The sequence below is a fragment of the Dunckerocampus dactyliophorus genome, chromosome 10 (assembly GCF_027744805.1).
Source record: "Dunckerocampus dactyliophorus isolate RoL2022-P2 chromosome 10, RoL_Ddac_1.1, whole genome shotgun sequence".
In the NCBI taxonomy this organism is placed as follows: Eukaryota; Metazoa; Chordata; class Actinopteri; order Syngnathiformes; family Syngnathidae; genus Dunckerocampus; species Dunckerocampus dactyliophorus.
The window spans coordinates 752,091-778,388 of NC_072828.1; the positions used below are offsets into that span (position 1 = coordinate 752,091).

The 26,298-nt window shown below is 46.8% G+C and overlaps 2 protein-coding genes across 9 annotated transcripts in view; one reads left to right on the forward strand and one right to left on the reverse strand.

Annotated features, from left to right (window-relative positions):
- On the forward strand, positions 1–20,176 carry slc1a6 (solute carrier family 1 member 6). Of its 3 annotated transcripts, XM_054788977.1 has the most exons (11): positions 1–1,342; positions 4,380–4,655; positions 4,732–4,869; positions 5,317–5,524; positions 5,586–5,628; positions 7,513–7,626; positions 7,693–7,877; positions 8,688–8,921; positions 10,303–10,497; positions 13,131–13,265; positions 13,384–20,176. In XM_054788977.1, exons 1-11 carry the CDS (start codon positions 1,195–1,197, stop codon positions 13,571–13,573), a joined length of 1,866 nt encoding a protein of 621 aa, XP_054644952.1. In that variant the 5' UTR covers positions 1–1,194; the 3' UTR covers positions 13,574–20,176. The 3 variants fall into 3 exon arrangements, with proteins under 3 accessions (XP_054644952.1, XP_054644953.1, XP_054644954.1); XM_054788978.1 differs by lacking the exons at positions 1–1,342; positions 4,380–4,655; positions 4,732–4,869; positions 5,317–5,524 and adding an exon at positions 6,606–6,801 and having other exon boundaries at positions 5,531–6,509; XM_054788979.1 differs by lacking the exons at positions 1–1,342; positions 4,380–4,655; positions 4,732–4,869; positions 5,317–5,524 and having other exon boundaries at positions 5,531–6,801.
- The window catches only part of pole4 (polymerase (DNA-directed), epsilon 4, accessory subunit), a 26,236-nt gene continuing 14,519 nt past the window's right edge, over positions 14,582–26,298 (reverse strand). Inside the window, exons 4-7 of one of the 6 annotated variants that reach the window (XM_054788982.1) lie at positions 21,036–21,165; positions 20,598–20,745; positions 17,478–17,556; positions 14,582–15,589 (exon numbers count right to left, since the gene is read on the reverse strand). In XM_054788982.1, the coding sequence (XP_054644957.1) occupies positions 17,518–17,556; positions 20,598–20,745; positions 21,036–21,165 (317 nt within the window). In that variant the 3' untranslated portion in view covers positions 14,582–15,589; positions 17,478–17,517. The other 5 variants (XM_054788983.1, XR_008572621.1, XM_054788981.1 and 2 more) reach the window with 5 other exon arrangements.

Consider the following 26,298-nt stretch of genomic DNA (forward strand, 5'->3'; position numbering starts at 1 on the left):
ACAAAAAATGTTAAAGCTAAGAAGCTTTCTCTTTTCCAACGTGGTGGGATTGTGGAGCTGCAGAAGCAAGCATGGCTGCTGAGGTTGGGGTCAGGAAATCAGTCATTCTACATTTGTGGAAAGATCCTGAGCATTATGGAACAAAAAAGTCACACCTGCGTTGAATCGGAGGATCCCATGGCTGTCCATCAAGACACAGGGCGGTCTTCCACCCACATGAAGGCCTCACTGGTGCCGACTGCAGCGCAATAACCATCAGACGCCATCGGAGGGAAAAGGGTGGTTTCCAACGTTACTGGCATGAGAAGGAGATCCCACCTGAGATGTTTTCTACCCAGCACAGTGGAGGGGGGTCCATCATGGTCTGGGGTGCTTTTTCATTCAGTGGAACACTGGAGCTTCAGGTGGTGCGGGGTCGTCAAACAGATACGGCGGGCATGCCTCATGACCGAGGGCCCTGGTCTGTGTGGTACCAGCTGGGTTCTTCAACAGGACAACGCTGCAGTTCACAATGCTGGCTTGACCAAGGACTTCTTCAGGGGGAATAACATCACTCTTTTGGAGCATCCTGCATGTTAAATCCCATAGAGAACATTTGGGATGGATGGCAAGGGAAGCTTCTAAAAATGGCCATCACTTCCAGACAGTTGATGGCCTTGGTGAAGCCATCTTCATCACTTGGAGCAATGTTCCCACTAGCCTCCTGGAAACACTGGCATCAAGCATGCCCAAAGCCATCTATGAAGTGATGAACAAGAACGGTACTGAGTCCTACTGACAACACTTTTTCTTCTGCTTCGGAGAGTTTTTGGTTCTTTTTTGAGCGATGGTCTTAAACTTTTGATCAGCTGATAAACAGCCTATTTCAGTTGAATTGTTGTTTTCAATAAATGACTTTTTCAGAATGTTTTGTCTCACCCCCCCTTCTTGTTTTGCATATTGTAGCTCTACTTAAAACCTCATGAAGATCCAAATGTGCAACATGATCATTCTAGACATTTTTCAACTGCTCTTAAGATGTTGATCAGGAGTGTATTTTGGAAATTGATGTGAATGACTTGATGTGAGGAACTGCAGGCAGCTTTCATTTTGACATTTCAGTTGATTTTGGACTGCATTATTTGTGTGTGTGTGTGTGTGTGTGTGTGTGACCTTCTCAGACTATATGTGAGGCCTTTTCATGTACGTCTGCTCATGAGGACGACCAATGCAGCATTCAACATCATTGGATCTCTCTCTCTCACTCACTCACTCACTCACTCACTCACTCACTCACTCACTCACACACTGCAGTCTTCACACAGCATAGAAGAGATTGCTGTTTTCACATCAACCATGAGTGGTGAGTTTTGGGCTTTTCCTGGTGTGCTGCAATAGTGTGTGTTGTCTGATAGTGTGTACTTGTATGCTAAATGCTAACGTAAGAAGGTATGTGGTGTGTGTGAGTGTGTTTTCACATCGTCGTCCTACGTCATCTTCTATTGAGGTGTGAAATGCGACACAGCCTTCCTCCAGCAGCGCGAGCACAATGTACGTTAAACGTCTTTATATTCCACTTATACGTTAAACGTCTTTATATTCCACTTGTACGTGAAACACCTTTATATTCCACTTATATGTTAAACACCTTTATATTCCACTTGTACGTGAAACACCTATAAGTGGGGGATGAGAGGGGGACAAAAAAAAAGAGAGACAAGGACAACAGCAGCAACAACAACAATTGTGATAGAACAACAGAAACATGCAGGACAACATCAGCAAATAAATGTCTGTGACAACTATAAAGACGAACAAGGATCAAGGACAAATCAATATCAACAACCACAATGACAAAGCTGTCAATGACAATCAGACATAATAGTAGTAATGAAATGATGAACTATGACAGTGATCACAATGACAATACTGCATTGAAACAGTCACACATAATAGCAGTAATGAAATGATGAACTATGATAGTGATCACAATGACAATACTGCATTGAAAGTCACACATAATAGTAGTAATGAAATGATGAACTATGATAGTGATCACAATGATAATACTGCATTGAAACAGTCACACATAATAGTAGTAATGAAATGATTATCTATGATAGTGAACAGAATGATAATTACTGTAATGCACATCATTGTAAAAAAAAACTATAGTCATACTGCTGATATCACCGTCGCTGTAATAAAACCAACAACAAAATAACACCCTGGTTAACTCAGTGAGTAATGTGGGGAAGTACGTATGTACTGTGAGTGTGCATATGTACAGGTATCTCTGTATGTGGGGAAGACTTCATATATATATAAAGGTGCAGGAATGTGTGGGCGTGTAATTGTCACTGAGAATGCATGAAAGGAAAGGGGCCGCCCTCCACCTCCCAGAGAGCTCCGGCCCAAATAGCCAAGCCCCCGCTGCCAGAAGGCCACCAGGCCCACAGGGGCAGGCAGCACAAAGGGCCAAGGGCCCCCAAGAGCCAGCCCAGAGAGCCCCCCCACCCCCCGGGAAGACCAGCAAGGGGCCAAACAGAGATAATCCCAGCCAAGGACAGGGCGCCGGCGGGCCGGAGGACTGCCAACCCCTGAGACCAGCGAGAGATCACACCCCACAAAGGCAGACGGGCAGCGGGGGCCACAAACCGGCAGGCCCAGAGACGCCTCCACAACCGGAAAGAAGCTCGCCCGCGCCGGAAGCGCCAAATCCCGCCCACCGCCACCCCCACCCCCACCCCCAGGGAGCGGAGCCAGGCCCGCCCCGGGCCAATCCCCGCCTGACCCCCGACACAGGGCCGCCCCGCCAAGGGATGCAGGAGGCACACCCTCCACCCACCCGGCGGAGGCACGGGCGGCAGAGATGTATCACCCAGCACCCGACCCCACGGAGCAAACCCCTGTATGTAGCTATTGTCTTTATCTGATGGTAACGCTATGTTCTACTGTGTGTAGGCGATGGACAGCAAGCATTCAGTATAAGATAGACTTTAGTCTTGGAGGTCATACGTTTATCCTCTGGGGCGGGTATGAGCTTGTAAAGAGTATTTGATGCTTTCTCAGGGACTAAAAGAACAGCAGATAAGCCTGTATTTGTGTTTGTAGAGGAAGCGTTGTAGCCTACCAACCACCGAGCAAGCTGCTGCGACAGCTGTACCACACAGAACCGTAAGGTTATCACATGTTTAATACCGTTGTGGCAGCTTATTGAAAGCACGACGCATCACAGGAGTCATTCAGAGTCACGTGACTGATGTCAAGTCAGAAAGAGTTGGCATCCGGCGACTGGAAAGGGAATTCAAGGTGACTGTTTTGTTCTGGAACAATGGCTGCCATACACATGCACTTTTCATATGATGATGTTTTCAACAAAATGTCGGCCAAAATTCTGCCTCTCGGTTATCATACGATATTGTCCATTTGCCCTCTTAACTGTATCGTTCCACGGAATCATGCGCCACGTGAATCGTTGCTGACTCGCTGTTAGGAAGGAAAAGCACGTGACCCCTGCATGTGCATCCAGCATGTATCGAATGCTGGCTGAAGATGGTGGTTAGCGTTTACGTTGCGTGTCACATGGTGTTCCTATGGACATGAAAGATGGCGCCCTCCGTGGCAGATGTCTCTGTCTCACTCTCCCGTGTTTTTCTATTTTTTGCTATTTTATTGTTCATTTTGGACATTCAACACCCTCACGCAGTACATTACAACAGAGAGACACTTTTGAACATCGGCAGGGTTCACCATGAACTCTCATTTAGCCTCTCAGACTTTGCCTTTCTTCTGCGCCGAGAGAACGCAGCAGCCTGCGAGCCCGGTGAGCTGAATACCCGGCGAGCAAAGCATCCGAGGCGTAAACGAGGCAAGCGGACCGGCCTGCATGCTAGGCTAAAAGCTAGAGCGACTAGGCCACCGCTACCAAGCCTGCTGCTAGCCAACGTCCGCTCTCTTGAAAACAAGATGGACGAACTAAGAGCAAGGATTATAGCTCAACGTGAGATCAGGGAATGCTGTGTCCTCACCTTCACAGAAACCTGGCTGACGGAGGATATACCGGACTCGGCGATCCAGTTGGAAACATTTGCTGCTTACCGGGGAGATCGGACTTTAGCGTCTGGTAAACACAGAGGTGGCGGCGTCTGTGTTTACGTAAACAAACGGTGGTGCACAGACGTACAGACGATGGAAAAGCACTGCTCGCAGGACATTGAGCTGCTGATGGTGAAATGCAGACCTTTTTATTTGCCTCGTGAGTTTACAACAATTTCTCAAATTGCTGCCACTTTCTTGGCCCCATGGCAGGTTGTCTCATGCAATATTGGTGGTCATGTGATGCAAGTGTACCTAATGAAGTGTCCATTGTGTCCATCTCCATCCATCATGTCCTCCAGCCCCAGCCTCCCCCGAGACCTCCCTCCTGGACCAGGTTCTGGAGCTGATCATGAACGAGAAGCCGCCGTCCACCTGCACCAGTCTTTTCCTTAACGAGGACGCAGACAAACCCCCAGCGGCCGAGCAGGGAGACCTGAGGAGGAGGGTGCGTGCCGCCATGGAGAGGAGCGCTGGTGGCGTGAAGGAGAGGATGCTGTCCATCAACAAAGACGCCGTCAGAGGTTTCCTCAAAAGAAACCTCTTTGTTCTGTTGACGGTTGCTGCTGTGCTTCTGGGTCAGTGCACGTCTTCTTTTTCTTCCTCCTTCTTTTTAGCATTTATAACTCCTTTTGGGTGTGCTGCTTTCTTCAGGCATCATTGTGGGCTTTGCTCTACGCTCACACAACTTGTCCCTGAGACAGGTCAAGTACTTTGCCTTTCCTGGAGAGCTGCTGATGAGGATGCTTCAGATGCTGGTGATGCCTCTCATCGTCTCCAGTCTGGTCACAGGTGCACTTTGAACCCACGTAGCAGGCCTCAGGTGGCTCATTAGGGTCAGACCACACCAGGATGACGTGACTTGCGTTTGAGTGATACCACAGTCAGCGGAGGGCATCCAGGATGAAGTGAATGATTTGCGTGTTGCTGTCGCTGTCAGCATGTGATATGTGCTGTACAAGTAAAGAGTACCATATGTATTCTTTACTTGCGTATCTTGCTTGCTGCTGTAACAAGTGAATTTCCCCGCTGTGGGATTAATAAAGTACAAATACAAAGTGTAAAGAAAGCTTAAAAACAGACTCAAACATCTCAGCTACCCGTGATAGGTTGGATCTTTCATATTATTAAAACAGGAGTTCAGAACTGTTAACTCAAGACATGAGCTAACTAAGCTACCTTGGTATGGTGTTGAAAATGGATCCTCCACTGATTAGTTGAAGGCCTCTTGTGTCCCAGGAATGTCCTCCTTGGACAGCAAAGCGTCGGGTAAGATGGGCGTGCGTGCGGTGGTCTACTACATGGTGACCACCCTGATCGCCGTCTTCATTGGTATCGTGGTGGTGATCATCATCAAGCCCGGGAAAGGCAGCAGGGACGGTCCCATGGCCAAGAGTGGAAACGTAGAAGCCATCCAGGCTTTGGATGCTTTCCTGGATCTCATCAGGTAATCACGTACGCCCGTGGGATCGTCTCCAAAAGAAATACATTTGTTATTTCCTTCACAGGAACATGTTTCCACCCAATCTTGTTGAAGCTTGTTTCAAACAGGTGAGACCGTATCACGTACTTCACTTCATACTGTAGATCCCTGCTTTGCACGGGGGGGGTTGCTTCCGGGACCACCAGCAAATGGCAAAAGTGGAGTCATTGATACGCCCAGGAAATGTCTACTTTTGACACCAGGAACTTAGCAAGGCTACCAGGATGTTACCAGAGCTACCAAGATGTTAGCAAGACTACCAAGAATTTAGCAGGGCTACCAAGACGTTAGCAAGGCTACCAAGAATTTAGAAAGGCTACCAAGAAGTTAGCAGGGCTACCAAGACATTAGCAAGGCTACCAAGAATTTAGAAAGACTACCAAGAATTTAGCAGGGCTACCAAGACATTAGCAAGGCTACCAAGATGTTAGCAGAGCTACCAAGATGTTAGCAAGTCTACCAAGATGTTAGCAAGGCACAAAATAAACTGTAAAAAAAAAAAAAAAAGTTTGCTCTATAATAATATTATGTATCAAGTCTTCAAGGACGGATATCCCTCAGATCGGCACCCCTGGTAGCCTGGCTAACTTGCTTGAAACCTGGCTAACTTTCTGGTAGCCTTGTTAACATCTTGGTAGCCTGGCTAACTTTCTGGTAGACTCCCTGGTAGCCTTGTTAACTTCTTGCTCACCTTACTAGCATCCTGGTAGCCTGGATAACTTCCTAGTAGTCTGGCAATCCCACTGAACTCTATAACTGGAATGGCCCCGATCGCTTGCTGCGCATTGGAGGCTTGAAGCCACCGGAAGTATAGAAGTCGCCATGTTGTTTCACCCAAAACAAGAAAGCCTAACAACTAAGAAGAGTTGGAGATGCCGTCTTGTGCTGCTATTAATTGTACAAATCGTGATACTCGTGAAAATCGCGAGAAGGGACTTACATTTCACAGGTAGGTAAATGCTTATAAATAATAAAAATAGATACTTTAAATCTGCAAGCATCTTTTCATCTAAGTAGTTGTAAATGAGCCCTTATTCTCCTCTAGATTTCCACACTGCAATGTTCAACTTCTAAAGCAATGGGTAGTAAATATGCGGAGAGACAGGTGGATTCCTGCAGCCAGATCGCAACTCTGTTCAAGTCATTTCACCGAGGAGAACTTGGACAGGACCGGCCAGACTGTTAGATTAGGACAAAATGCAGTTCCAACAATATTTGACTTTCCTGATCATCTTCTAAAGGTATGCTAGCATTTAACTTTGATACTACGTAGATCCTTATCGTAACAAATACCTTGTGAACACTGAAATTTACTTGTTATGCATTGTAATTTCACACCATAGAGGTAGGAAAAAACTTCAACTGGAGGGAAATTTTGAGATTTGGGTCTAGTAAATTTCCTCTGTTTCAATGGAATTTTTTGTTAATTCGTGTTAATTTTTATACCGAACCATAATAAATGTAGTGAATGAAGATACATGTATGTGTATGCGTGTGTGCTTTTTGGGTGAAGCAAGATGGCCGACCAATGGCTTCATGCGGTCAGCAGGGACGCCCCTCCCAGTAGTATAGAGTTCAGTGGGCTAACTTCCCGGTAGACTCCCTCGTAGCCTGGCTAACTTCCTGGTAGCCATGCTAACTTCCTCGTAACCTGGCTAACACCCTGGTAGCCATGCTAACGTCATGGTAGCTTTGCTAACATCCTGGTAGCCATGCTAATATTGTGGTGGTCTAACTTCCGGGTAGACTTCCTGGTAGTCTGGCTAACTTGCGTTTTGTTGTGTGACCTTGCAGCATGTCTGTCATGCAGTAGTTTTTGGGGTGTGTGAGTGTGTTTTTAGCATTTGCATGTGTTCTATGGACGTCAGTGTGCAGCCAACATCCAATTGACACTGAAATCAGATGCTAACTTCATGATGTTGAGTAATTACTGCTTGCATGCTGCGTTTCAGTACAAAACCCTGTACACCAAAGTTGTGCACACCAGGAACGTGACAGCGAGCGTGAACCTCACAGACGATGTGCTCAATGCAACAGATGCCAACGTGGTGCTTCACACCATGCAGGTGAGGCCCCGTGACCTATTCACCTCACCTTTGTGTTGCATAAGCATGTGACCCTCCTCACCACAGGACACGGTGGAGGAGACGGTGCCTGCTGGGGGCTCCTCTAGCGGCGTCAACGCTCTGGGCCTGGTCTTCTTCTCCCTGTGCTTTGGTCTGGTCATCGGCAACATGAAGAAACAGGGTCAGGCTCTCAGGGACTTCTTTGACTGCCTCAATGAAGCCATCATGAGGCTGGTGGCCATCATCATCTGGTTGGTGAAGACTCCACACTGCTTCTTACTCACTTCTCATTTGGATGACCTTTAGAGTAGTCTGTGTACATCGCGACTGCTGTTGTGGCAACACATCTCAGAGTGAAGATGTCCGGGCTGTGAACATTTAGTGTTTTCTTCCACTGCCTTCATCATCTTGGACATGGGATTGAGTAGAGCTGCCGTCAGTGCCGGCAGCACTCGTGCTCGTTACCCCCCCCCCCCCCCAACACAATTCTGTTACATCTCACACGCTGGCAGCGATTGAGATAATAATGGCTGTGTGTTGATAGTACGTCTGTACTGCGATACGAGTTGTACACGACTACTCCCAAGGCATGGCAAAACAGGAAGGTGGTGTCTGTGCTGATCTCGCTGCCACATGGTGTCTTACGTAACAGTCGTGTTTTCAATGAAGCTTGAATGTTCGTACGCCCTTTCATTTGTCATTTGTGTGCATTACATGCATTTAGAATTCTATCATGCATGTAGAAATTGTAACACGTCTTTTGTGTTAACATTTCGGAGAGTCGTGTTTCCTTGTGGTGGCAAGCTAATAGGATGCTAACGAGGACGTTTGGTGATTAAAAACATGAAAAGAACACATGCAGTGTATTAATAACACGACAACACGTGCGCCATAATGTACGCTAAGCGAAGAACGTACGCAAACTGAGGCAAAAGTCTGTTGTAAATGATCACCTGACAACCATGCTAACCAGAGCGTATGCTAACTGGGGTTCCACTGTTTTTGTATGATGTCATGTGATTTACTGTCCAGCATGTGACATGTACGTATACATGCTACAGGTACGCCCCAGTGGGCATCCTCTTCCTGATTGCGGGGAAGATAGTGGAGATGAAGGACCTGGCAGAGGTGGGCGGCCAGCTGGGGATGTACACCGTGTCGGTCATTGTGGGTCTCCTCATCCACGGTCTCTTCGTCCTGCCGCTGCTCTACTTCCTGGCAACCAGGAAGAATCCCTACAGCTTCATCGGCGGTTTGCTGCAGGCTCTCATCACGGCTCTGGGAACGTCCTCCAGGTGTCAGATGTTGTTACTTAAAAGCATCTACTCGCCAGCCACAACATTAGGTACACCTATTCCGCCTTGTAGGATCCAATGCAGTCCATCCCCGCTTTTCAACGGTATTGGAACAGAATGAATGGGAGTCACGGTGGAACATATGCCTGGTCGTCAGGCTAGCGCTAGCGCAGCCATCACCAAATAGCCGACCGTGGTCCAGATGCAGACCCAGTGATGTGGACCCAGTTTACAGACCTGTGACCCATTCAAGTGAATGGGAAATATGATGTGAACATATTATCGTGCTGGCGGACCGATCGCTCGTGCTCGTACGGTTACGTGACCGCAAACACGGCGACATCACTCAAAATGAGCCCATGAAATAGTTTGTTTGCTTGCAGAGCAAACGAATGAGAGAACCACGACTCGCTCAAACGTAAGAAAAGTTGCTGGAGGAAAGCAAACATTTCAAAGTAAGAGTGCTGTGCCTTCATTCTTCCACAAACCAGTGCCAAAGCGCTGCCGCTCGTAGCGCCGCTCAAAAGTTCAAATGCGGCGTGAGATTACCTGACAAAACACATCAGTGGAGGGGAAGATCCACCCAATCACGTAGCTGAGATCCCAGCATGAAACATCTGTGGGAGTCATAACATGTAACAATACTCATAACAATGAGTACTACTAAGGATTATGTGGATATCGGAGCAAAATAAAACATCTTTCACTGACGGGAGACTCGTGAACGAGTGCTTCTGCTGCAGAGATCTTCCCGAGGGCAGATACTGAACAGGTGGTTCAAGGGGTGCATTGGGTCCTGCACAACGCTAGAAGCTGCTGGGTGGAAAATGACTCCCAGCCCACCTGTGACGGTCCAGTCCGCTTGCCAGACTGTTTCACCATCTGACTGCGGGCGGACACACAGTACTGTACTACAGTATTATTTTATGCAGACATATTTCCAAACCACACTGCTTTAACTTTTGGTTGACAAGAGGAGCTTTTGCGTACATTGGCGAGTACCTTTGGTCAGCTCGGCATTACCTGTCCTTTGATGACGTGTAGGTGGGATACAAGCGACCTGGCTGTCCGTACTGCAGTACACACCGCATTTATGTCCACGTACCAATGAGGCCTGAGTCGCCATCGTGCTGTTCACACCGCCATGGAAATAGCATGTACACGTCACATATGAGCACAAGAATGGGAATGAAGCTGCAGTGTGGACATGTTGGAGCTCTGTTCCAAATGGTGCTCCACATTCAAGGTTTTGGAGCGGCCACCGCGTAGAACATTCTAGAATAGAATAGAATAATACAGACACCTGCGACCTCACCTCTAGTAAGAGAACTACTACGTCAAACGTGATAAGAACTCATTTCAAGTTGTGTTTGGCCCTCAGCTCTGCTACCCTGCCCATCACCTTCCGCTGCCTGGAGGAGAACAACCGCGTAGACAAACGTGTGACGCGCTTCGTTCTTCCTGTGGGCGCCACCATCAACATGGATGGCACCGCCCTCTACGAAGCCGTGGCGGCCATCTTTATTGCCCAAGTAAATGATTTGGAGCTGAACTTTGGCCAGATTCTCACCATCAGGTAACGCTTTAAGTGACTTAAAGCTCCTGCATTATTGTGATATTATTCCATTTCCACAGTTGCGAGTAACTCTCAGACGTGTGGGAAGCAGTGTAACCTTCATGCTACACTTGCTACATGCTACAGTGCCTTTACGAAGCCCTGTTGTGTGTGTCCGACTAGCACTATTGTGTACTTTTTACACACTACACATATACTTGTCCAGCGTAATATATACTACATATCAGGAGTGGGACCGTAGGACATTAGCAACAGTACCATAGCTATGCTATGCTATGCTAATGCTAAGAGTACATGAGAGTACATTTTAACAGCTAGGTCATGCTAGCTTATGTTAAATTATGAATTGTTATTAATATAATAATCAGTATAATAATAACAAAATAATAATAAATAGAAACAAGCATAACAAAACGATGATTATAATAATCAGTATAACAATAATAAATAGAGACAGACGTAATAAAGCAAGTTTAAGACTCTTCTGCCTTGTATTTAGCAAACATCAACTGCTTGTATTGGTTTTGAATTCGCTCATTTCGGTACATTGTTGGAGTTCCTTACTCAATCTGTTCCATCATTCAATTCCACCCACTGAAATGCTGTGGCTTTTTAGTGTTGTTCTGGCATAGAAGTGCTTCCAGTTTAGTTAAGATCGTGTTTCTGCTCGTTCATAGAGAAATACTGTAGGAGGTTTTTGGCTAACAAGTTATTGTTAACTTGATGCATTATTTTAGCAGTTTAAAAATTTACAAAATCAGCACATTTTAATATTTGTGATTTAAAAAATAAAGGATGTCATGATGAATGATCCTCAGCCATCTTTTTTGCAGTACGTTGAGTGAGTGAAGGTTGCTTTTATTTCCTAATAATTGCCCATATCTCCACAATACGTTAGATATGCTCACACCAAAGAACAGTAAAGAGTGTGGAGGCATTTTCCATCAAGAACATATTTTGCTTTGTTCAATATTGAAGTATTTCTGGCCACCTTTTGTTGTATATTTTTGATTTGAGATTTCGTCTATTATGATCCCAGAAATGTATTTTCAATGTCCACTCCGTCTATTTGTATTTGGTGGTACGTGTCTTTTCTGCTACTTCCAAATAGCATCATTTTAGTTTGACTTAAGTTCAAGGATCATCTGTTCCTGTCAAACCATGACTTTAATATGACCTTTTTATCCTTGACCTTTTTAATGAGTTCTTGTGTGCTTTCCCCACAACAAAAGGCAGTGGTATCATCCGCAAATAAGACCAACTTTAAGTCCTTTGTTACTTTACAAACGTCATTGATGTACAAAGTGAACACTTGTGGTCCCAGTATGGACCCCTGGGGTACTCCACACGTGGTGTATAAACGCCCAGATGTGTATTCTACTAGCTTGACAAATTGCTTCCTGTTTGCTAGGTAGCTTTGAAGCCAATTCAAGACTAATCCTCTGATTGCGTACCTTTCTCATGTTGTTCAAATATTGGGATGAATTGTATGGAAGGCTTTTGGAAGATCCATGAGTACTGCAACTGCACACCTTCTGTGGTCTACAGCATGAGTCATTTCCTCCGTGATTTCCATCAGTGCCATAGAAGTTGAAATGTTAGCTCTGTTAGGGGTCGGGGATGAGATCCTGCCCCAGATGGAGTTTAAGTACCTCGGGGTCTTGTTCACGAGTGATGGAAGGATGGAACATGAGATCAACAGGCGGATTGGTGCTGTGTCTGCAGTCATGTGGACTCTGCATCGGCCCGTTGTGGTGAAGAGGGAGCTGAGCCAAAAGGGAACATTCTCAATTTAGCGGTGGATCTACGTTCCTACCCTCAACTATGGTCATCAGCTTTGGGTAGTGACCGAAAGGAGGGCACAAGAGGGTACAAGCGGCCCAAATGAATTTTCTCCATAGGGTGGCTTATCACCCTTAGAGATAAGGTGAGAAGGACTGTCATCCAGAAGAAACGTGGAGTAGAACCGCTGTTCCTCCGCATTAAGAGGAGCCAGATGAGGTGTCTTGGGCATCTGGTCAGGATGCCTCCTGGACGCCTCCCTGGGGAGGTGTTCAGGGCATATTTGACCGGTAGGAGGCCTTGGGGAAGACCCAGGACCTGTTGGAGAGACTATGTCTCTCAACAGGCCTGGGAATGCTCTGGGATCTGCTGGGAGGAGCTGAACGACGTAGCTTCCCTGCTTAGACTGCTGCCCTCGCAACACCGACCTCGGATAAGCGGAAGAAGATGGATGGATGGATGGATGGATGGATGGATGGATGGATGGATACTTTGATAACAATTTACCAGACACACGAAGTGAATCAGTATCTGATCCATATTATCCATCCCAGCCTGAATTTGACTCAGTATCGAATCGGAAATGAAATGAGTGGTATCGCACATCGCTATTTGACCAAGCAGTGGTCTGTGAAGGGGTGGGCGTACACAGCGGGATGGCTGGGGGTGGGGTCTTGTCCAAGAGGAGGGAGGTTGTCATGGAAAGACACAACTTCACCTTCTTGTCTCAAAGTAGAGCCAAAAAGATGATGGGTTCTTATCACATGAACATGTTCCTCTTAGAAGGTGGATTTTTATGGCCGAAACACCCTTTTTAACAAAGCTCTCCTCCCCTCCCACTGCCCACTCAGTATCACGGCAACCGCCGCCAGCATCGGAGCAGCAGGCATCCCTCAGGCTGGCCTGGTTACCATGGTGATAGTATTGACATCGGTGGGACTGCCCACAGAGGACATCACGCTCATCATCGCAGTGGATTGGTTCCTGTGAGTTTGGGGGTCGGTCTGCGGGCTTTGTTGTGATGCTTGAAAAAGGCTGCTCATGCTCGGAGTCGGCGTGTCTTTCTACGCTGCGGTTGTGTGATCGTGTGTGTGGTCACCCCAGGGACCGCCTGCGGACCACCACCAACGTGCTGGGCGACTCACTCGGGGCGGGCATCTTGGAGCACCTCTCTCGAGCAGAGTTGCGGAGTCACGACGACGGGGTGCGCAACTGTGTCCTGGAAGAGAAGGAGAAGCCCTACCAGCTAATCTGCCAGGACGTGCGCAACCACAGCAGTGAGAGCACCATGTGACCATGTGACCATGTGACCACTGAAAGACGCATCCCATTGGTTGCTGTCGTCCACATCAGAAGGGAGAAGCGGCGGTCAGACAAAGGAAATGACTCCAAAACTTAGAGAGTGTTCGAGCCACTTTGATGATTTGGTTCTTTTTAAGACAGCAAAAAATTAGCAAATCAAAAAGCAAAAAATCCAAATTGCCCAACACTCAAAGACGTGCCGTACAGTACTCGCTGGCCCAGCTGCTGATGCTTCTTCTCCTGACATTCTTGCCTTTTTCCTGTTAGATTTGAAAGCGTTTTTCTTCCATCTTTATTCTTGTAAACTTCTGAGTTTCTTTCCTTGTAAAATTTGTATTTGTTTTCTCGTAAATTTTAGATGTTTTTCTCGTGATGTTACGACGTTATTCTTGTGAAGCTCTGACTTTTTTCCCTGTAAAATTCGGATTATTATTTTAAATCCATATTATTCTGTTTTCTCATCAAATTACTCCTATTTCATTGTCATATTGCAACATTATTATTCTAAAATGTGGTATTTCCTCCTTTCAAATGACAATACTGCAACTTTTTTTGTTAAGATTGGGACTTTTTTCTTGGAAATGGCATATTTTTTCTTTCTTTATCATTTTTTCTCATAAAAAGTCGTTTTCTCGTAAAAACAGATTGTTTTTTTCTCGTGAAATGACAACGTCATTCGCATAATACAAGTTATTCATGCACAAGTGACTGTTTTGTGACGCTGCAGTGCTGCTGTTGATTGTTCCAACATCGGACTCGCATGAAGGGATTTTCCAACCGAATGACAACTCTGTTCTATGAAAAAGTCAAGAAGTGAGCGGCCAACAATGCTTGGAGCCGCTTGAGCCAGTTAGCTGCAGTGGTGCTGTTAAAACAAGCTGGACACGGCAACCACACACAGTTAGGGCTGCAACTCGTTATTTTAATAACCGATTCATCAGGCACTTTATTATTTTTGCAATTCATTGATGAATCAGATTTAAAAACAAACAAAGAAAACATTTTCATTTCCCGCCTCGATTCAGAAACAGCTTGCACACACAAATACAATCACGATCATGTTCTTAGTGCGGTGTCGTTTCAATGAACGGAGTAACGGCTCAGGCATACGTGAATGAATGAAAATGAAGCAAACATCAGAAAAGAGGCAAACACGCCCGTCACTGCTTTCCAGAGTCAAAGCTGAGACGTGTGAAAATCTAAAACACCAACATAACAGGTCTGCTTCCGTGGACGACGATTCACATTTGAGAGGCTGAAACGAGAGGATATTTACATATTTCTGTCAAAAAACATTCATGGGTGACCCAAATAGTTGTGGAAGAAGTGGGTCATGGATCAACCATCGACACACTGGAGGTGAACTCACCCGACTGTTCAACACCAGACTTTTCTTTTCATTTGATGTTCTCCTCTTTGGCTCCTTGTGGATGGAACATTTCAATGTCGATACACACTTGACTGTTTTCCTTACAGTATGAGTCAAGGTAAACAATATGTATTCATTTTTATCAAGACAAATTGTTACAAATGAATGTTTGTTGTTGTGCTGGATGCTGAATAATCCTGAACGTGAACACGTAAGGTAGTTTGACTTCATGCGGTTGAAGTAAAAGTGGTTGTTTTGATGGATGGAGTGAAATAATATTGTATTGTATGTACTTTATTAATCCCACAGCAGGGAAATTCACCTGTTACAGCAGCAAGCAAGATACACAAGTAAAGAATGCATAGTGACAGAGTGAATACAAAATGGTTCAGGTGTTGTAGAGCCTGACAGCGGTCGGTATGAAGGACCTGCGGAACCTCTCCTTCTTACACCGTGGGTGTAACAGTCTGCTGCTGAAGGAGCTGCTAAGGGAACCCACAGTGTCATGTAGCGGGTGAGAGGTGTTGTCCATGATGGATGTCAGCTTAGCCAACATCCTCTCATAAACGGCTCAGGAAGCTCATCATCGTGTGTGTGGCTCCCCCTGGTGGCCGAAATTCTTCTACACGTACTCCTGCCCTACAAAGTGGGAAATACCTCTTTAAATCAACTTTTTAGAAGAATCAGGTTCTTAAATGCAGCATATGCTAATGCTAGCGTATGGAATGTTTCTTACATTTTTACAAATCTATTCACTACAAGTGCGGCAACATGCTTCACTTTGGCTTGTTGAATGAAGTCAAATAGTCTCATTTGTTTGTGCAGTTAAAATTAACGTTTGTTCTGCTTTCGTTTTCGAGATATTACACATTTTTTAAAGGTCAACCAAAGTTCACTCAGCCCCCCATTTGCTCCAAATGAAACCAAAATAGTCCCATTCTTTTGTGCTGCGTTTGTGCTGTTTTGTGCAGTTAAAATGAATGTTTGTGCTGCATTCTTATGGGTAGTAGCTTTTTAACGCTGCTACAGAGTACACAACACGTACAGGAAGTACGACCACACGCCCCGTGTGTTTACCTGCGTGACTGTTTTGTTATTTTCCATTTTAATTCTCAGTTCTTGTTGTTAGGCTCTTATTTTGGTAGTTCTTCCTCTTTTGCTCTGCTCTGTGTTTGCCTGCCTGGATTTTCTTACCTGCTGCTAATTTTAGTTCCTTCTATTTAGTTCACTTGCATCTGTTGGGTTGGCACTGTGCCAGCTATTACTTAAAATAAACATTTGACCTGCACCCGAGTCCTGCTGTCTGCATGTCGGGGTCGCCGCCACAGCACCACCATGCCTCTTTCATTGCGCGGCATCACAGCCAACCACACCACGGGACACTTTTAGCTGCTAAACTCGATCCATCTTTGTATTCTCACAGCAAAATGCCAAAGCTCCTCACCAACAGAGCTAAGAGTTCTCGGCTAACGTAGGCTAATAGCATTCCTCCCATTGAGGCTTATTGCTACAATGGCAGATTACTATCACTGCTCTGCTCCACCAAAGGACTAAACAGACCATTCCTTCCCCACGCCATGCGGCTTTTCAACACAACAGAGGGGAAGCGATAAAAACACACACAGGACTGGACTTGGTAGCTGAGCATGCATCCACTCCTGATTTATTGATTCTTATTGTTCTTAGCTGCCATCTTTGTACAAATGATGTTTTTGTGTCTACGCCCAGCATGAAAGCGCGACTAATAAGTCTGAAATAAGACAACACGTATGAGTTCAGGTTCTTTTATAAAACAGTTGACTTGACATACACGTATATGTGTTCTTCTACACGGCAAGGCTTCACACACATCGAGCCCTCAAAAGGTTGAACATCCTTGGAAAAGAACGAAACGGGTCAAAAGGAGTACTTTGGCATCGATTAATGGCCCACTGGCGCCTTGAAAGACTTGAAGCTCTAAACTCTGTGTGGTGTAACAGTCACAAACATGACGTCCAAGTCTGGACTTTGAAACCTGGATTGTACAAAAACAAGGTGCAAGTCAGTTTCATTCATACAAAAAAAGCTCCCCTAAATTCTGCACCCCCCCCACAAAACCTGAACAACTCGGAGCCCATGAGTGACATTTACAAAGCTGCACAAATAAGCACGTACGTAAGCGATATTGAAGTCACTGCTCGTTTATGCTTGAAGGAAATCACACTTGCACAGATTAGCCGCGTGCACGGATGGAGAGCAGGCGGAGACACTCTGAGGCAGACTCTGGCGAATAACAGTTAAGAGCCACAACGAAAAAATCCTCCTCGCTCATTTTGGGAATCTTTCCAGGCCGCGCTCCTGTTCTGTGAAGATGTAAAGCCACTGAAATAGATATTGCTGCCCAGGTCTGGTCCACCAGAGACGAGATAAAAGACACGAGACAAGTGGACAAGTCAGCTAACTGCTGTTTGAGAGTTGACTTGGCCTGTTGGGGAGAAACGTGGTTTGAGTAGCACACAAATACGCAGCACATCCAACAGGAACGCACCTGGGACGAGTTATTCTCCTCCGTATTCGACACTTGGTGGTCACTCCACACTGAGGAGGGCCCAGTTGTCTCTCTTGTCCTAAGAAAAGGGACATTTAAAGGGCCTCTATTATGCAAAACCTATTTTTAACACTATTCCATCAGGAATATACGTTTACATGTTAATGAGCGCCAAATGTGTGACACGCAGGGACGGACTGGTAACCTGTGAGTTCCGGAAAAGTCCAGAACGGCCGTCCAGTCTACGGCCGATAATTGGTCTTTTTTTTCGGTCGATTGGCCCTGTCTAACAGTCTAACACAGGGGTTAACAAACTACGGCCCGCGGGCCAGATCCGGCCCGTTGTTGTTTTTAAACTGGCCCGCCGAAGATTGTACAGAATTAAGGTTTGATAAGAATGATTGCATTCATTTCTTTTTGACTTGTAATGACGGCTTTTCAACACCAGGTGGCGCCGTAGCCCCAGTGACTTGAGAGAGCCATTTCCAATTACCGCTCTTCTTCTACTCGCGTGCCAACGTTACCACACATGGATCGCCAAATCTGACAGGAAAAAACGTGGGGATGCTCAAGAGAATTCAGGACAGGTGAAAGAGGAAACCCTGAGCAGGAGGTCATGTTTCTACACTGCACAAGTCACCAGGAAGTGCTGTGTACATCCGTGTTGCAGCTTGACCACGCAGTGAAGCCGGTTGTGAAACTCGTTAACTTTATTCCAGCGAGGGGACTTCACCCTCGTCAGTCGATTCATTTTCTTGAAGGAACTGGCGCGGATCACACGGACTTACTTTACCATTCTAATGTCCGCTGGTGAAGTTTGGGAGAAGCGTGTCAGCGTGTGTGGGAGCTCAAACAGGAGATGATTTGGTTTTTGGAGCTACTTGAGAATACTGACACGTTTCCTGAGCTGAATGACACAGTTGGCTGTGTGATGTAGCTTTTAGTGTGGACATCCTGGCACACATGAACCAGCTGAATGTGCAGCTACAAGGGAAACCAGTTTGTGCATGAAATGCAAGCCAACGTCTTTTATTTATCTTTTGATTTTTTTTTATCATTTTATTTTTGAAGCAAATGTATGTTAATACTTGAATGCTTTTTTCTGTTTATGTGTCATATGTACTGTTAACAAATTCAGTTTTTTTTTTGATAGGTATCATATCTTGTGCTGACCTGGCCCGTCTGTCAATTCTATTATTTCAAAACCATATTGAAACCCCAAACCCCTCCCCACCCCGGCCGGCCCTGGCGCGCCCCGGTTGGTGGGTGGGCCTATTTGGGGAAAAAGTCCAGGGCCTTTTTTTGGTCCCAGTCTGTCCCTGGTGACACGTATCGTCTGGCTCCCTTGTTTGCGGCTGCTTTGAATGTCAAGGAAGGTCAAGGGTTTCAATGACATCAGAAAGGAAAAACCTGAAAAATGTTTGGAATAAAACCCTGGAGCTCTGCCAAATGTCTGTCAGTCCGCTGTAAATTGGAGCATTTGGTTTTTCTTCAGCAAATAGCTTAAGCCAGCACGCGTGTGTAACGTTAGCACTGGAGCACACATGGCTATGCTAGTGTCCTCCTGTCCCACGCCTTCCTGGTGATAATCTGCATGGGATGTTACGTTGGACACCTGCAGCCACAGTGCAGCATTTCCCACCCATTCTTCACCAATAAGTACATATCGTAACGCCAACGTGGTGCGCATTAGGAAGCCAAAGACAGGAAGTGTTTGTCACGTCATGCATTGACTGCAGGGGCAACTTGTGGAAGGTGGCTTATTTTCTTATGAGCCCGTGGCATGCTGTACCAATAAAAGCATCCCGGGCCGTGTATAGTGTATTTATAAAGTGGATCATGCACACAATACGCTAGTCAAGCTTACCACACACAAAGTGGCGTGTTCCCATCATGCATTCGTACAGCGGTCCCTCGGTTAGGACAACAAGCACTTTGAAAAAGTCTTTGATTGAAAACAACAATCGAACTGAAAGAGGCTGTCTATCAGCCAGCCATGTTTGAACTGGTGCTAAGATGTGGATCAGGAGAGTATATGTGAGCTAACACGGTTTAAGCGCTAACCAGTCGATTGAATGGATATGAGGAGATGAAGCATTGGATTGAAGCATGGATGTGCTGTTTTTAGCCCTTTTAATGGTAAAGATTTGAAAGGGAGTTTTTGACATGAAGTTGTATGTTTTCATCTTTTGAAGAATATTCTTTAGAGAAGCCAAAGTCTTGACTTAATTGTCCCCGGCAACTAAGTGGAACTACGTTCTTCATCTGACCGCAACTGGACTTAGGAGACCAAGTGGGGGGTAAGTCTCTGCTGGGGGTGATGTGTGATTGGGGTGGCCAAGGTGTGTCCATTACTCGCATAGCGGTGGCAATACGTTGATACCTGAATTGTCTAGATGGTTCGTGTGGTGGCTGGGGAGTGACCAGGGGGGGCCACGGCCACCACCAGCCACTGGCCTTCCCGTCCAAAAGTTTTGGAGTGTCTATTAGAGCAATTAATAGCTGAGCAGTGTGCCGAGGGCATGTTTTCTATGCATAGTTTCTGGATTCTGCCCCCCCATTATGGCGGCCAAAGCGCTGATGGGCACTCCTGTTTTAAGTCTCGACTCCTTGGTTGACACACCCACTCGGGCTGCTACAGAGAGCTTCCATCATGGACAGATGAATGTGCTGAATCACGCTGCCCAACTGAAGTTAAAGTCCACACGGTGAGACAACCTGAGCGGAACCGAGCAAAGTCATCACGGAAACCTACCAACCGCTTGCACTTCCTGCAAGACGCGCTTTTATAGACTGGAGTTGCAAAGTTGTGTGCTGAAGTGAAACGGCGGTTAGGCTGAACTAATGTTCCGCACCACAGAGCCACGCTTGTCAAAATTGTGCCCCGGCCGTGTGGGTGGCCACCGGGGTGGGCGTAGCTCCGCCACTGGTGTCTGGAATGGATGAGTTGGATTGACATGGTTTTCTATGGGAAAAGTGGCTTTGCTTAGAGTCGGTTTTGGTTTGAGACGGATTCACGATGTTAACCAAGGCACCTCTGTATCAGGAAAACATGAGTTTATTTCCTGCCTTGTGACGCTGATGTCATTACTCATTCCCTTGCTTGTGCTGTGTGAGTACCTCTGTCATGACAGGCAGGTTGTCGTGAGGAAGAAGCCACGTTGTTCGATGGGCCTTGGTTCTCTGTCGCTGCAAGAGCTTCCTCAGCAACCTCTTGACCTTGCGGTCCCTGGGGTCGGCACACTTGACGGTCTTTCTGGTGTAAAGACTGCGAAAGAAAGGACAATCATTCCAGTTGTAAAGAGGCAAGCAGGTTATCTTTTGCATGTTGAAGCCAAAGACAGGCTAGGATTGGAACACGCTGGTGAAGTCAACCCTGTTGGCTCTCCGGGTAGGAACAGGAAATGTACTTCCTTTCTGACTTCCCGCGGCAATTAGGGCGCCGAGGCCCGGCCGCAACAACACGACCTGGAAGGATGACAATGGCTCTCGGCTCTGTGAGACCAGACGCGTGTTTTGGTCTGTTGGTCTCCAAGAGCGGCGAGGTGCAATACTTGCATGATGGCTTGTATGCTGCAGTCTGGTCCTTCTGTCTGCACTTCAAAGCGCAGCACATCCTTGGTGCGCACCTTTCCATGCGAGTACAGCATGCAGCACTGAACGTCCCGCTGCATCTGCACACCTTTACCTGCCAACACACATCAGGGAAGTCCAATGACATTTTTAGGAGAAAATGATGACAGAGGTTGCAACATTCCACCTTCCCATGTTTGTGGGGATGAACATCCTCCGTTATTTCATGAAAAACTTTGTAAACGCCAGCCTCGCTTGAGACCTGGCCACAGCGTGCCATGCCAAGCTGTGCCGTGCCCACACGAGAAGGGGGGGTGCTTGGCACTGGACGGATCGATACGTTACATTCTGAGGAAGAACATCGTTTATCGGTAGGGATGATCCCACCAGGGTTTGATGCTTCCGGCTCCGATATTGATCATCCGTGAGTGAGATCGGCCGATTCCCATCCCATGGATTAAATGTACTTTTTCAATGAGTGGTATCGGCCGAGGTCACCATTAGACAATTCTCAGGGTCCTTGGCAAGTAGGTCATTATTTAAAAATCTACTTTTTGGGGTTTTTTTGTCTTTATTTATGTGAAAGGATTTTTGTACTCTTTGACACAAACCTGAATTTAATTTGATGCATGTTGTGGAGCGATACCAATACATGGAAAGTAAGTTGTCCAATGTAGGCATGGCCTGTTACGATAATCGACACATCGATAAAAAAAACGACTATCATTTTGTTGGCCTCGTTAAATTGACACGTGCATGTGTTGTGTTTGTATTCCTCGTCCCTCTTTCAGGCTGGATGACAAGAGGGTTCACACTCTGCAGCTGTTTGTGTGCGTTGGTTTCACATAGCAACACAGAAAGGAACGCTACACCTTGCGTCAAAAACAAAACACAGCAGGCATACGGAACCAAAAAGCACTGTTTGAGGAAAGTTGAATTATGAAGCTAGAAATGTCATGATGGAAGTTGAGCACAGCAGTTAAGATTGTACACAATCAGCTACTTGAGAAGGCAGCACGTGTTATGTTTGTCAGGGCGTGTGGTGCACAGATGGACACTGGGGAGGTAGGATGGCATCCTAGCGTGGCACGCTGCTGTGTTTCAGTGTCGCTTGTGTGGGAATTCGGTATCGTGTGGTACAAAATAGGACAGTGCTGCCTGCTTACCGATCCACACGTCGCAGCGCTTCCCGTCACACAAGCAGGGAGACGAGGCGACACCATCACACATTTCAGACACCCGTCAGCCCTCCTGCTCTCCCTCACACAAGCCTGTTGTTTACATCCTGGCTGCACCTCTTACTGCGCTGCTGCCTCGAGATTTACAGCTTTGTCATTCTGGCCCCCATGTCCACCGTGCATGCAGCGCACACACACACACACACACACACACACACACACACACACCTGTCTTACCTTGCACAGATGCCAGGAGGAGGACAGTCAGGGGGACAACAGTCAACATCTGCAGCATGAACATGACGAGGCTGGCAGAGGAGAAGAGCTGAGAGGAGGATGATCTACTCGGCCACCTCTCCCTCGATGGCTGCTCCTCCCTCTTTTTATACCCCCCTGCCCACCTCTCACTCACTCGCTTCCACCACCTCTTTTTTTGTCTCACCATATTTCCCTCCCTCCGTCTGTTTGTCCGTGTTCATCTTGCCATATTGTCACGCTCACTCACACTCCCTCACCGCTCACCCGCCTTCTCGTGTGTGCGCGCGTGTGTGTCTTATCAGAAGATTAAACATCTCTCCACATTCTTTCACTTCTCTAATGCTCTAAAGTGCATTTGCCTGCTGAGGAATGAGGCGGTTTAAAGAAGGTATTTGGCATTTAGGCAGTGCAGCATTTTGTTGAAGAACAGCGTAACCTTGGAAAGAAACAGCATTTGGAGTTTGACCACGAAAGCGCCTCAAAAGTCAATCAAAAGCAGATCTTAGTGAGCAACAAAAGTGTGCTTTGTTCCTTAGCTTTTTGTATGGCGCTACCAGTGATGATAACCATAGAGCCAGAAATTAGACTTGGAGCCTCTGGTTGTCTCCTTCCTGAGCTACGACATTATCATGGTGGAGGAGTTTGTGTCCCAATGATCCTACCAGGATGGGTTCTCCTACCTCTGGGGCTGAGCTTGTCAAAAACCTCCTCGGTGGCAGGGCCCCAGGGAAGGATGAGATCTGCCCAGTTCCTTGTCTTGGTTGACACGACTCTGCAGTCAAGTGGACATCGGGGGCGGTTCCTTGGGATCAGCAGACTGGGGTAGTGGAGGTTTTGTTCGAATTATGGTCGGATCACACTTCTCAGCCTTCCTGGTAAGGTCTATTCAGGGGTCTTTGAGATGAACATCTGCTGGATAGTTGGATCTCAGATTCAGGAGGAGCAGTGTGGTTTTTGTCCGGGTCATGGAACTGCTGACCAGTTCTCCACGGTCCCTTGAGGAATTCCTGTCCAAGAGTATGGGGTACCGGGCCAGCTAATTCAGGCGGTTTGTTCCCTGTATGACCGGTGTCAGAGTTTGGTTGGCATTGCTGGCAATAAGTCGGACCCGTTTCCAGTGAGGGTTGGACTCTGCCAGGGCTGCCCGTTGTCACCGATTCTGTTTATTACTTTTATGGACAGAATTTCTAGGTGCAGCCAGGGTGCTCAGAGGTTCCGGTTTGGTGTCTGCAGGATCGGGTCCCTGCTTTTTGAAGACGATGTGGTCCTGCTGCCTTCATCGAGTCATGACCTTCAACTCTCACTGGATCGGTTCACAATGCAGGGGCCGGGATGAGAATCAGCACCTCCAAGTCCGAGTCCATGGTTCTTGCTCAGAAAAGGGTGGCATGCCGTCTCTGGTTCGGGGATGAGATCCTGCCCCAAATGGAGGAGTTGAAGTACCTCCGGGTCTTGTTCACGAGTGAGGGAAGGATGGAACGCGAAATCAGGAGGATTGGTGCAGCGTCTGTGGTGGTGTGGACTCTACATCCGTCAGGTGCGGTGAAGAGGGAGCTGAGCCCAAAGGTGAAGCTCTCAATTTAGCGGTGGATCTACGTTCCTACCCTCACCTTTGGTCATCAGCTTTGTGTGGTGACCAAAATATGGCGGCTACAAGAGGCTGAAATGAGTTTTTTCCGTAGGGGGGCTGGGCTCTCCCTTGGAGATAAGGTGAGAAGCACTGTCATCCGGGACAAACTGAGTACAACCAGGAGCCAGATGAGGTGGCTCGGGCATCTGGTCAGGATGCCTCTGGGACATCTTCCAGGGGAGGTGTTCAGGGCACGTCCAACCAGTATGTAGAAGGCCTCAGGGAAGACCCAGGACACGTTGGAGAGACTATGTCAGCTGCCCTGGGATCGCCTTGGGATCCACCAGGAGGAGCTGGACGAAGTAGCCGAGCAGAGGAAAGTCTGGGCTTCCCTGCTTGGGTTCCTGCCCCCACACCCCTACCTTGGAGAAGCGGTAGAAGAAGGATGGATGATGGATATCTCAATTACTTGTGGATTTTCACCATTTGTTGGTCGTCTCAGACCGCAGACTCCACACCAAACAGCAGTTGTACTGAATATTGTATAAGAAAAGCTAAAGATGTGTTGTGGTAACAGAAACAACACTTCTCATGGCAGTTTAGCTCTACCAACTCATTTGTCTGCTGGCTTCAAAAGTTCAGTAGTTTTGCCTTATTTTCGTTTTGTTACGCAGAGGTTAACTTCTTTCTCCACTCGTGGGACAATTCATGTGAAAGCCTGAGACGTGTGAGGCGTATCTACCAACGCATCTTCTACCACACCCTCGTCTTTTGGCTTTGAACGTATGTGTACAAACGTGTGTGTGTGTGTTCAATGTATGGATGTCAGCATGAACTCTGAAGTGTTTGACTTTGCTGACTGGGATTTTCAAATGGCATCCTACTTTGGTTTGGACAGCTTCTTGAAAAGTGAATATGCTGTGCGCTCAGAATGCATGTAACGCTCACTGTGGGGTCATTGAAGGTCATCCATGATGATATTTTGGCAAGGATAAATGAAAACAAACAGAGTGAGTCAGGGGCATTCCCAGCTTTTGTTTTATGTGTCAGCTTGACTCACACGTTTACATTTAGCCAGTTGGGATTCACGTTTGGAAAGTGTGTCCCTCTGTCATTTGTCTATTTTAGGCCTCTCCCTTTTGGAAAACTATTATTTTTAACAAAACATCATAAGAACACAATGGACAACATGACAGGAAGACAACATTACAAAGGAACCAAATGTTTCTGTGGCAGCGGTGATCCTTTAAACTGCCACAATCATCAACCAATCAATTCACCACATGAGAAATAAAAACAAACGTGATAATTTTGCTAGGGTTCACTCTGTGCATCTGTCTCTACACGTGGACACGTTGGTTCTACAACAGAGTGTGTGAAGCCTCCTGTCAGTCATTCACTCTCTGTGTCCCAGTGGGGAGAGGCGGGGCTGCTAGCGAGTGCACCCATAGCGGCAGCACACCATGTGGCCGCTACTTGCTAGCTGTGTGTGTGGCGTTGTACAGGATGGAATACTTTCTCGTGCCTGCTGTGTATAAAACACCATCTGATGTCAATTTCAGCCCGTTTGTGCATCGCCATGAAAGAGTTATCGAGGAAAAGGCTTCTTGAGACGTCATCTGTACTTCTGTGAAGAAAGTGTCGGACGTTTCGCTCCTCATCCGAAGAGCTTCGTCAGCGAACTAATAAGTGCTGGTACCTTAGGCCTTAAATACCGTAAGAGTGGGCGGAATTGGTGTGCCAACACCCTCCTCCTATTGGTTTGTTACACTAATCCTGGGCGGAGTAGTGGTATAATCCTATCCTGTTATTAACACCTCCGATAAAAGGGGAAGTGTCGCTCCCTGAATAGGGTATGAACGACTCTGATCCTGGCTCGTTAGCATCTATTGTTCTGGCTCGGCCCTGGCTTCACCTCATTTGCAAGACTAAGAGCTGTGGGTTTTGGTCTCAGTAACCTGCTGAACACAGGGTCCAAATTAAACCTCAAACCACCATTCCGATTCAATGATGGGTTCTGATGTTTGACAAAAATGGCTTCCTTTACTCCTCTTTCAAACCATCTGAGGTACTAAGGTACCAGCACTTATTAGTTCGCTGACGAAGCTCTTCGGATGAGGAGCGAAACGTCCAACACTTTCTTCACAGAAGTACAGATGACGTCTCAAGAAGCCTTTTCCTCGATGGACAACTCCTGTACGACTGGGAGCCTACACAGACGCATGAAAGAGTTAGCGACAAA

Excerpts from the sequence above, each read along its gene's own strand:
- slc1a6 (XM_054788977.1), top strand. The coding sequence starts at position 1,195 with ATGAGGACGACCAATGCAGCATTCAACATCATTGGATCTCTCTCTCTC. Across the intron at positions 1,343-4,379 it reads TTTCACATCAACCATGAGTG|CCCCAGCCTCCCCCGAGACC; the intron begins GTGAGTTTTGGG and ends CATGTCCTCCAG. Across the intron at positions 4,870-5,316 it reads CGTCTCCAGTCTGGTCACAG|GAATGTCCTCCTTGGACAGC; the intron begins GTGCACTTTGAA and ends CTTGTGTCCCAG.